The 12,108-nt window shown below is 43.6% G+C and overlaps 1 protein-coding gene across 3 annotated transcripts in view; it reads right to left on the bottom strand.

The window, feature by feature from the left end:
• Positions 1 to 12,108, bottom strand: part of MAP4K5 (mitogen-activated protein kinase kinase kinase kinase 5) — a 67,812-nt gene that overhangs the window by 39,246 nt on the left and 16,458 nt on the right. For all 3 annotated transcript variants that reach the window (XR_012586588.1, XM_074583574.1, XM_074583573.1), the window contains exon 3: positions 6,252 to 6,309. Coding sequence is in view for 2 of the 3 variants with exons in the window: in XM_074583574.1 (XP_074439675.1) it covers positions 6,252 to 6,309 (58 nt within the window). In the remaining variant the exon portion in view is untranslated. The remainder of the gene's footprint in view (positions 1 to 6,251; positions 6,310 to 12,108) is intronic.

Below are 12,108 nucleotides of genomic sequence, written 5' to 3'. Positions count from 1 at the left end.
CACAAACATTGCACCAAACTAAAACCAGCAATGAGATTCTTCTGTAACCTTGCAAAAGATATAGGGCACCACAGATTACCCTCAGCCCTCTGAGCTTCAAAGGTGTCCAAAGGCATTATTTATCATTACAGCAGTATTTACAACAGACGTTAATATATTTTAAAATACTTTGTTTATTACACTTTCCCAGGAAGAAAGGTCTGGGGCAGAAAACTACACTGGCAAATAGTTACCTCTTTGTATTGACTCCCCTCTCAATTCATCTGCTAAACCCATAGAAGGAAGTGGCTTTAGTGTTTCAGATGGTTTTGGCTTCTATGCTGCTGAGTACAGTTGGATTAGTTTCTGAAATAGAATTGGCTCCCAAATTATTTGAAGCATTTGTACTCAGTGAATGCTGGGAAATGTCATTAGCGTGCCATAATACTTTTGCCTAATGCTCTCCAAAGTCTATGCCAAAAAAAAGTGAAAAACACTGTCTATTTTGATTTTAGCAGCACAGCTTAACTAACTGTGGTAGCAGATCTAGTGTGCTGCCCAAAAATTCAAATAAATTAATGACAGTAACCTTCTAAGCAGAGAGTTTATTTCCTTTGTCTGGAAAACCGACAAAGGAAGGTAAGAGCAGATGAAATAATATATGTATCTATGTTGGGGTCTCGGCTGCAAGTCGGAGTCTCTTTGCCTCCGAACTCACTCGCTACCTGCGGCAGACAAGGGAGTCACACGAACAAACCACAATTCATCCCCGCCCGCCATTTCAGCAGTTTTGCTCGGTCTCCCAAAATACTGCCATCTTATTGTGTGCAGTTTCTTGCAGCTTTAATTCAACACATTCCTCACCTCCTCTGGGGCACTCTTTGCTTCAGAGCCTTTTGTCTTCTGCTCCCAATTTCCCCGTCCATGTATTAATCAAGTGTCGAGTTTGGAGCTCTTATTTTTCCATCTGCTAATTAATTCCCATCTATGAGCCACCTCCTCCTCCTCTCCAGAAGATGGTGTATATAAATCACAGGCTTATTTCTCTGGTGACTAAGTTACGAAATTTATTACAAGTCTTTTTCTAGTTGTGCCCTGTGGTCTGACAGGAGCTCGTGCTGGTGCTCGGAGGGGCTGCACTCCATGGGGGACCACCACGGCTGCAACAGCTTCTGACACTGGCCTGGTCCAGGAATTGATGGTGCTCTGCAGGTACAGTCCTACAAAGCTATTCAAAACCCTTCAAATTAGCCAGAACATTGAAGGGGGGAGCAGATGAATTATTATTTTTTTTAATCTGGAAGATTTTCAACAGCGATGTCTTCCTGCAAAGACAGCTATGGTCCAGCCGCCCTGCAGAGGCAGTGGACATCCCAGAGAACTAAAAATAAATAAATGAATAAACAAATGCTGTGAGCTCTCCTTAAAAACAAAACAAGCCCCCTACAAGATCTCCGCCAAGAGGCCGTGGGTGTACATGCTATGGATGGAGATCAGGCTGGCAACATTGAAAAGAAGATGTATATTTAAGAAAAAACAAACAAACCAACCCTGGAAGGAGTCACTTCCCTATGGCAAGTTGGACCAACAACATAATGAAACATGTAAGACATGGTCATCAGCGCTAATTAAAATGGGGTTCTCAGTAGTGCTGACTTTGGGCCAGAGTCTTGTAGTGTTTAAGCAGCACCAAGCAAAGGCAGGGGCTGCTCGGCCTCTGACAGCTCCTGCTCTTCCCTCGGCTCTAAGGGCAGAGGATTCGGCTTCTCTTCAGTTCAGTTGTCAAAGCAGCTCTTCAAATTCACAATAAAACCACACCTACTTCATATGGATCAGGTGCAGCGACACGATCGCTTGAGGAAGTCTTTCTCTACATTAGGAGCAAAGTAATACTGTCCTTTTTTCTGTCCTTAAAGAATTGCCCTGCCCCATCGTAGACCTGCTGGGAGTTAAACCTAGCGGTGGTTTTCTGCCCCCGGCACCACTGCCCCAAACACTGGCCACAACCTTTCACACGCTGCCGAGCAAGGACTGAGGGATCCCCGCTGTGGTTTCTACTGCATTTAACTTTGCCTCATTAGTCTTATCGTTGCAATCCACATACATATTAAAACCAGCCTTGGTTTGCTAAGGAAAGGTTAGTAGTCGCAGTCACCCAAAGACAGCAGTTTTAGCTTCTCCCCTGAGCCTCCCCATGCTTTTACCTTCAACCTTCAAAAACATCTCTTTGGCTGCACAGTGAATTGGATCGCAGAACCAAAAAGAATTAAAAATTAACCCTGCCCTGAGTCAGGTACGGGGCTCTTCAGTCCTGCATCCCATCTCCAACAGAGGACGGCCAGGAAGTATTTGAGAATAGACCACACAGGGATGCTTCCCCCAACCACCCTCCCCACCTCCAGAGATTTACGGCTCAGAAAAACGTCTCAGTCATAGATGGGATCTTTGTATTTAATAATCTTTCATGTATTTTTCTCTGACATAACTTTGTACAGTTGCTTTTTGCACCTATGTAAACACAACTTAATACAATGAGGAGCTTCACAGATCTTGCAGAGAAAACCACATTTCCGTGTTGCTTGGAGCCTGCCATCTGCTCGCTGCACCCACTGCCTCCAAACCCGCCCCCGGCTCAGTCCTCTCATCTGCTGTCACCTACATTAAATTCTATGATTCTAAATGAATTCACCAAAATGAAATTCTATGAGTCTTTGAAATGCACACTCGAGTCCAAGGGACGCGGTAGCATGGGGATGGGACGAAGCCAGCAGGGCCAAGAGAACTATTCTGCTCCGTTGCCATGTACTGCCTTTCAGTTGATAAAAGCAACCCCCAAACAAGAGGAAAACCAAATAATCACAGAGTAATAAGACAGTTCGCTCTGAAGGGTTTACCACCTAATGAGATCAAACAGCTGAGGACTGAAAGGACCGCCTGAAGGAGTGGAGATGGCTTGCAGAGGTCATGCTGGTGGGAGTTAAGGCCATGCCCGAGGTTTTGCCCATTGACCATTGCTCTCTAGGTCATACGATCACTAATTCTGCTGTGAGTAGGCAGGTTCAGAAATTCAGGACATTTACGTAATAGAGACTGAGCCAAAGCCACTGACATCTGAACTGTGTTGTGTGCACGAAGTTGGCTTTGCAGAAGACCTTGCTGACCCTAGAAGATGAGAGCTCCAAGGGAAGCGGTGGCAGCACCAGCATGGCCTGCCTTGTTTACCTGCACTGGTATGCTTCAGTGGAAACTTCCAAGAAAGAAGGAAAAGAAGGAAAGAAGGAAAAGCTAAAGCATCAAGCCAAGCCTTTCTTTTAATTTATTCACTGGATTTTTTCAAATTTTTCCAACTGAAAAAGATGTTCAGATTTCAGGAATTTTTAACTGTTTGAAAAAAAAAAAAAAGAGATAATCACTTGGGAATGAGGGGCTAGGCTCATGGGAAATCTTACATCAAGCAGTTCAGAGGATAAAATACTTTTCTTGCTTGTGGGAAACCCCAAATTCATTTTTCCGTGATCAGTTTACAAAAGAGACTAGCATCACCCTGAACACCAGACAAGTCACTCTCACATGCTGTCTAAATCAATTCATGTTTAATTTATACTAGAAACAAAAAAGTGTATGAAAAGTTTCAGCGGAAATCCTTCAAACCACCTTGGAACGCCTTACAGGTCAGTAGGGAAACCAACACCCCACAGGGAGAGAGAGCAACTGCTGGGCTTCATTGTAAATAAGACAAAGATGGACCTGAGCGCCTCTTCCCCTATATTCTCTAACCACGCGATAGATGGGGACTCCCGCTCTCTTCCTCTCCGACTTCACAACCGGCACTTCAGTCTCCCTGATAACCTACTCAAGAGGAAGAAAACATGGGTGGGGTGAAGCCATCAAGCGTTCCATTTTAGAGATGTTCCCAGCCCTTTTCCCCTCATCCCATTTTTATTTTGATGAGTTAACCCAAATTCATCCATAGTTGCTTGACCATTTCAAAATGGCTGAAACAGCCAAAAAAAAAAAAAATATTGAGAGATTCCATGCAAGATTGTTACCTTTTAACAAACGTTAAGGAATTTTTGGAAGACAAAAATCCTCAACCATAAAGACATTATCATTCTTCCCTCAAAGTTTTCAGCTGGGATTTCACAACCAAGAAATATGGGGTGAGACGTACGCACTAAGCACTGATCCTCCTGTCAAAGGTTTGAAAATTATTATTCAAAGGTAACAGACATGTTGGAAAAATTTAGCTGGCCTAAAAGTTTAGTATTTACCAGCTGACTTCTATGAAAAATGAATATATCTACTGCTATTTAAAAAAGTCTTCTCCGAAACTTTATTCCTATGGCTAAAATAAATATTTAAAAGCATTTGGTTTCTAAGACTGACAATGCGATCACTATATATACCACTGGTCATGGGGTCCTCAATGGGAAAGGTACAGGTGCTTAAGGTGGTCAGCTGTCTTGGGTAAACATTGTAAAATTTGAGAAATTCTGCTAGCCCAGATTTAACAGAAAGCTGGAGGAACTACAAAATACAACAGCAGGATGGACAGAGCCATCTCTCAGAGCCCAGATCCTGAGGGATGCACATTTGGAGAGACCAGGAGGAGAGAGAGCAGCCTTTCTGCTTATCAAGGACATACAGACATCAGCAAACCCTTTGCGTTTAAGAATCCATGACGCCTCTCAACCGGAGTGACTGAACAGAAACCAGTGACGACAAGCAAATGAGACAAGAAAGGAAGAAAGAGGAAGATAGCACATCCACCTCACTTGCTAGCAATGTACTGACACTATGAGCTCCCCATCAAAACTAGAGTTTTTTTAACACATGCAGTCAGCAGCTGGTGTTCAGGGACTGGAGACATTTCAGTGCTGGTCATCAAAACCTCAAATCACAGAAGACAGGCTGATAGGGACATCCAGAGGTCTCTGGACCAGCCTTCTGGTCCAAGCCGGGACAACTGCAGAGTCAAGTGACATTGCTCAAGGCCTTGCCCAGCCATCTGCAGAAAATCTTCAAAGACAGAGATCCCACCACCTTCCTGGGCCCTACCTCAGAGCACAAACACCCTCCTTGTGAGGAATTTTCCCTGCATCCAACTGGACTCTTCCTTGGTACAGACTACACCGGCCGGCTCTCACCACTTCCCTGGGCACTCCTGATGACAGTCTGGCTCCAGCTCCTCTGCCAGTCCACCATGGAGATCCCTCTTCAGCCTCCTTGTCCCCAGACTAAAAACCACTCAGTTCTGCCAGCCTCTCCTACATCATGGGTCTTTCCAGATTTTCCTCCATTTTTCCTGCCTAAAGAGTCTCTGCAGCACTCCAGCCATGGAATACAACTGATTGTGCCTCCATAAATCCTAGTACTTTCTTAATTGTCCCTTAACTGCCTCATGGGCTACAGGTGGCAGTCCACGAGCACTGGCCAAACCCACGTTCACAGGACCCTGAACAGGCACAGCACAGCAGCTCAGGGAAACCACAACCACAGAGAGACTAACGTGGCAAAGAGACACCAAAGAGGACTTTGCTAAGGAGGGATACGAAAGGTATGCCAGTGACCAAGTAGCGAGAGATTACTTTTTCAAACAAATACAAGATCCTCAAGTGGGACTGAGTTATGACTGAGGAGATAAACAGCTCCTCTCTTTTCCACTCAGGACACAATTTCTGATTTTAACTCCCTGTGCGGGACTCAGATTAGGCTTCAGCTCAGCAAGTCTCTTGGGCAGCAAGTGAGCCTCTCCTGCCTCTCCTGCTTTTAGGAGGAGTGGCAGAAAATGCATGGGGAAATGACAGTATGAGCCACGCTCTTTCCTCAGCACACATTAGAAAAAAAAAAAAAAGACAGCACATTAAAAAGCAGAGGGCTCTTATTTTTCCCAGTGCACCTTTGGTGAGCATAGCTTCACTGCCTGTTCCCTTCCCCCTTTCAACTCACACAGCCTTCCAGCTCCCTACTGCCTCACAGCTCACAATTTACCATCAGTCCTTAACCTTCTCTTTGCACTAACACCACACTGTAACTGCGATGTCTTTTTATACAACGATCGATAAGGCAGATAAGAACAAAGAAGGAAACAGTGAGCAGGACACAGCCAAAAGTAATGGTACATCCTGCAGTGCTTCCTGTCATCTAACCGCTGAAACTACAAAAAAAATCCAAACACTTCTTTTGTCTGGGGCTTCACAGCCGTGTGAAAATAAACATATGGAAAAAATGAAAATGCAATTCAAAAATACAGAAGAGAATGTAAAACTTACCAGGCTCTAACTTGATTATTTTTACAGCAGCCAGTTCTCCTGTATGAAGATTTCTAGCCTGCAATAAAAGAGTTAAGACATTTTTAATTATACTGCAAAGGCATCTCACGGAGTCTTACAAACTGTGAAAAGATATGCTATGGTTTCACGTGTTACAAATTCGGCACAGTGCAACTAGCTGAGAGCAACCTGGGTGAGGACTATCTGGTTTTGGTATTAGCACAGCATCAACCTAGTTGGAGTTGTGAAGTGTTACTGGCAGTTCCTTTCGAGACTTCAAAAAACCCCAGCTATCTGCCAGCAAATGAGAGTTCATGGACTCTCAAACACCGTTTTTAAGGGTTGTTGAAACTAAGAAGTTTCTGCCATCCGCGCTTGCTGGGCTGGTACAAAAGCATCATGCTGCAATGCGGATTGTGGGAGCGTGGAGCGTGCAGTGCTCAACCACCCGTCTCACGGTGCTAAACCTCAGCGTGCTCCGACAGCGGGACTGATGAGACACAGCTCCCCGCGAACAACTTAACTCTGAAAATAAACTCCTTCCAGAAGACCCTGACAGAAACAAGTGCTCCCCACGACCCTCAAGACGACGACGGAGTAGGGAGCTCCAATTAAGTTATAAACCTCACACTGAGAATTCAGTGCTGGAGGGAAACGTTACAGGAACCTCAGATATAGAAAGTTTTAAGACGGGATTTCATTAACAGTGTTAACTCTAGGAAAATGAGCTCTAAATCACTCAGGCACCATCACCAGAGCTAAGCTATATTATTTTTGACACACAACCTGATCCAATTAGGTACTGTGGCATTCTACTTTTGCTGATCAACCCCACTGTTTCATTCTTATCCTAGCAAACTTGCAGAGTCTTCTGAATATACGAAATCTGGTTAAAAGGTAGATTATAGAAAAATCGAGGGAAAACTGGCTTAGGTGGGCAGATTCGGGCAGTTACTTAAGATGAGGATGCAAAGCAAATTTGCCCCTGTGGACCGAACTGAAGGAAGCCACTGCAGAACAAAACACTCCTTCTCTTGCTTAGGGACAAGAAGTTGTCTTAACTTAAGAACAGGTAAAGCAAGAACTTGAAAGATGAACCCCTCAGTTTTGTCAACGCTTAGTCAAGCTTCCAAATCAGGAAAGACTTTCCAGCCAGGGAAAAAACCCCAATCAACAATAATTAGCCTTTCAAAGTCCTGTAGTGCTTGGCCAAGAGACGGGTGTAAAAATGCAGGCCAAGGACACAAATATGACTCAAGTGATGTCAAAGAGAACCTGTACAGCTGTACAACAGAACCAAACATCTGAAGCCAACAGACCAAATCACTGAACACAGAAAGAGATAGTTATCTGCTAACCACAAAGGAAACCTTTACCACTTCTTAAAGTACCTTCCTACCAGAGGTGTTTTTAGACCACGGGAAAATCACTGGTATCCTTCAACATCCAGAAGGAGCATGCATCCAAGCATGGACAAAGGATTAGGACCTCTCTGGTACTCTTACACCTAATAATACCATCACGAAACACAGATGTTCCCGTAGGAGACCAAGCACACATCCTGGTGAAGACAGGAAGCCTGCACTATCCATACTTCTATGCACAAGCGGCGAAGCTCTTCAGATAAAGGAGACTGCATGGTTTCCAGAAGATCAGCTTAATTTCTAAAGTACAAAAAAGATCATATTCCTTACCAATATTCCTTTTCCATATAAGCAATAACTGCCACTGCTACTGTTACGCTGAAGCCTGAAGGAATGGAGGTAGTCTGCCAAAGGTCTTTGGTACGCAGACTGCTTGGCAGGGACTCGAAGACTGAGGCCAGAGGAGATCACTGCAATTACTGGCTCTCAGCTGTCACACACGATAGGCCACAGAGCTTCACAAAATTGTGCCCTGCTGCTATCCAATATTACCATTAAGTTTTTGCATATAATCTACAGCCTGGACAGGGACTATTTCGGGTTTCAACCATCAAACCTTGTCTCCTGGAACGCGAAGCTCTCCACCGGGTTGGTATTTATGAACTAAACACAGCAAGTTATCCGAGCCACTCACCCCAAGACCTGTTTTCTGGTTCTACAGTTTAATCTTCCAACCAAACACATTCTCGAGTTGATGACACCAGGACGACGCACGCTACATAACTCCTATTGTGCCAACACCAACGGCAAAAATGCTGAGTATTACCTGATCCTCAATATCCTTGTTTGGATGCTCACAGATACAGGAACCATGTTGGATCTTCAGTCTAGACAATCATATCAAAAGCATACAGCAAATTACCCAAACTGCTTCCCAAGAGATGTCACCCACCCGCAAATGCAACTGATGGCTTTTGTTCCTTCATCTTGGATTGCAACAGCTTTACACGGCGGGACACATCTCTCTCTGCTGTCACTCTTGTTTTTTAATCTTTTCCCTTCCACACCTTTCTGTCAGCTGAAAACTTGATCAATAATGAATTACTGTTACCTTGCACATCATGAAAAATGTAAGAAGGCGAGGGCTAAAAACTGGTTCTCCATGGTACACGCCTAGATAGGAAAACTGTCAAATAAGGATTCCTCAAATCATTGAGACATGTTAGTTAAAGAAATTCTCAGCTCATTTCCTATGGGTGACTGCAGTTTGCATCGTTCCACCTCTTAAAAAAGGATTGTGTAATATCAAGGAAGTCATAAAGGAATGCACTACGTTAACGTTGCTGGCTTTGTGAATCAAACCTCAAATTCTACTACAAATTCTATTTCACAAAAATATCATTTCTCCATAATTTCCCTGATGTGAAGAACTAGCTAATAAGCTATCAATTTGTCTTATTGATATACTTCTTCACTGGAGAGAGGGAAACTGAAGTAGGTCTAAGAAACTATAGTTCTCCTAGTGATCTTATTTACATTTTTAAAACCTAACAACAAAATACCTGCCTCCCTTCTGTCCCCTGAAATTTCCTCAGTATTTCAAGTCTTAATTCAAAATTAGCTGAAACCAAGCAGAGGCCAGGGGAGCTGTTGTCCCCTGCACGGCCAGAAATCCAGACCTGCCAATTGACAAGTAGAGCTGCTGTTCAGCATCTCATGAGCTATTATTGACATAGCAAGTTATCATTTATATGCATTTATCACATAAAGATGACATATCTATCATGAACTTTGATGATCTCTTCTGAATTCTAATAGTTCTAATATTTCATTCTAATGGAAGATGGATGTTAGATTATCATGTTAGATTTCTTATTGTCCTTAATTCTGCTGGCCTTGATTCATTCAATATGTAAGGAAGTCTCCTAAGAACTCATCTTGACACTAAAAGTTAAAAGACTCAAGCTCAGCGTCTACACAGCTCCCTCCTGCGCTGGAGCTCTCGTCCCCACCAGCAACGTGATCCGATTCCCACGCGACAGAAGTGGAGCCGGACTTCCCCGACACACCAGGAAAACTACTGTAAGACTTTCCCCAAGAGGAAGACAGAGCTTTTGCTATCTGTTGGTATTGATGTCAATTTTATTTGATAAGACTCAGAACTGAAAATTATGTTCCGCATCACTCAGAATGAAAATTAAAATGATAGGATTTTGGCAGAAGGACTACAAAGTTCTGACAGAAAACTTGACCTACACAAGAATGGGACCAGAACAACAGTATAATTGAATGAGGTGAGCCACACAGTCAAATTTATTTTGCTCAATGTCATATACAGAGTATAATTACTGAGAAAGAAGAGCTAGGTAGTAGTCTTTTGGTCATCTCTTCTTCAGCTGTCCTACAGAAGACTACAGGACGAGTGACAGCATCCCACTGAGCACAGCTCTTCCAGAGTATTTTAGTAGCTAAATATCAATACTACAGAACATCACACAGCATTTGTGTTCAAAACAAAACAAAACACAAGTACTCCTCTTTTTTTGAGTATCCCGTTGCATAGTTGTAGCAACCTATGAGGTTAGATGTCACTAGTTTAATGTGACAATAATCATTACACTTTTTTCTCCAGTGTATGACAACACCAACCAACGCAACCCAGACTCCCCCAAGCATACACATAGCTGTACCAGTGCAGACTAAAGGCTCCTTTAAACCCATGGTCCTGTCTCAAACAACAGATGCTTCAGAGAGTGGTTAAAAGCTGAGCAAGAAAATGGTGACACTTCTTTGATGCGCTCTCCCAGCAACCGAATCAGGCTCTACACGGTGCCTGCTGCAACAAAGACCAGCTGCAGACGGAGCCTGCGTTAGGATGTCAATCCAGGAGCAACACACCTTCTTCCAACCTAGGCACAACATCAGTGGTGTGTCCCAACGCCACGCTCGAAAAGGATAGGTGCGCTATTAGTAGGACTGGGGTTCTGGGGAGTTGGGAGAGTTTTGTGATACTGCACACAAAAAATCATCAGGTTTTCCCAGTGAGATTTAACTTTCTTCTCAGAGCTGCATCAAAAAGCTGTTGTGGGACAGTGGAACCCAACGTGACACCCCTGGCAATCCCTGTGTACAATGTTTCCCACTGCACACCCAAACAATGTACATGAGAAAACACATTTTGGGTAGGACACTTTCTGTAGCTAATGACCAGAAATAACACAGAGAACTGGTTTCAGAACCAGTTATGCACTCTGCAGTTTTGTTTTATTTATTTTTGAGAGTGCAAACCAAACAATTTGCTCCAGGGGGTCCACAGTACTAAGCCATGTGAAACGGTCAAAAAATTGAAGAATCATTTCAATTGGATATCTGAATGCGAGTTTATGTGCTCGGTCTCCTTGTCTGGCCACTTTCTCCTTCAACACTGAGGAAGAGAAGGGGAAGATTCAGACAGTAATATCACTCTCACAGCCTCTAAATGAGTATTTTCAGTTTCCATGGCAAAATCCCCTCCTCACCCCAATGTCGCTGTCTGATCTCCAGCCTTGGATCAACAGCCCAATTCACCAGAAGAGCCATTTGTTTGACCGTGTCTTCATTTAATTTAATCATAATTGCAGCTCCTGCAGCAACCCTCCCGTGCATCCCCATCTTATTCAGCCCTTGCCAAGCTTCACTCATCAGCGACCGTGACATTTTGCTGTCTCAAATGCTGCCTGCTTCTCCTCAGTTACTGTATGTATCTTCAAAAGGTACCCTGACCTCCTGCCCAGCGACTGAAATCGAAGTTTCTCATCTGCTTTCTAGTTTCTGACCTCTTACACTTTATAACTTTTAACCTGCTCTATGTGGTTTTGAAATTCCCATTACACTGCATCATTCTTTCCACAACTCACAGCATCACCACACAGACCCTTGAATTCACCTACCTACGTCTCTGAACTCACATTTACCACTACTTAGAGCTCTCAGCCAACTAAGGTGACCCAAAAAAAGGTCTCTCACCTGGGCTGCTCTAAATCCATGAAAACAGATTCCTTTCTTACATGCAGGAGGCACAGTATTTTAGTTGTGATCAAAAAAGAGAATCCAAAACATTATGGGCATTAGGGGAATAAAGAAAGTTATCTGATACAGAAGACCTGATACAAACAAAGGCTACTGCATATACGTACCAGAAGGCAGGAACACAGAGACCTTGAAACAGAGGATGGGGTCTTGAAGATACCATCACAACCAGCCCGGTAAAACTTCAGCAAGCAACTGCCACAGCTTGGCACAACCACCAGACCCTTCAGCAGCACTTCATCTGGGAGGTTTGCTACATGAGGATTTGGGTTTCACTACTTGTCGTATCCCTCTCCCATACGATACAAACGGTCCTATGAACATGCCACATTCCTGTACATAACCCCATGTCAATATTTTTATCTTACACTCAAACTGGTCAAACATAGAGACGAGGCATTTCTGCGACGGAAGGACTTATTTCC

The sequence above is a fragment of the Larus michahellis genome, chromosome 4 (assembly GCF_964199755.1).
Source record: "Larus michahellis chromosome 4, bLarMic1.1, whole genome shotgun sequence".
Lineage (NCBI taxonomy): Eukaryota > Metazoa > Chordata > Aves > Charadriiformes > Laridae > Larus > Larus michahellis.
The sequence above is the reverse complement of the archived record's forward strand: the minus strand, read 5'-3'. Positions and strand labels throughout refer to the sequence as shown.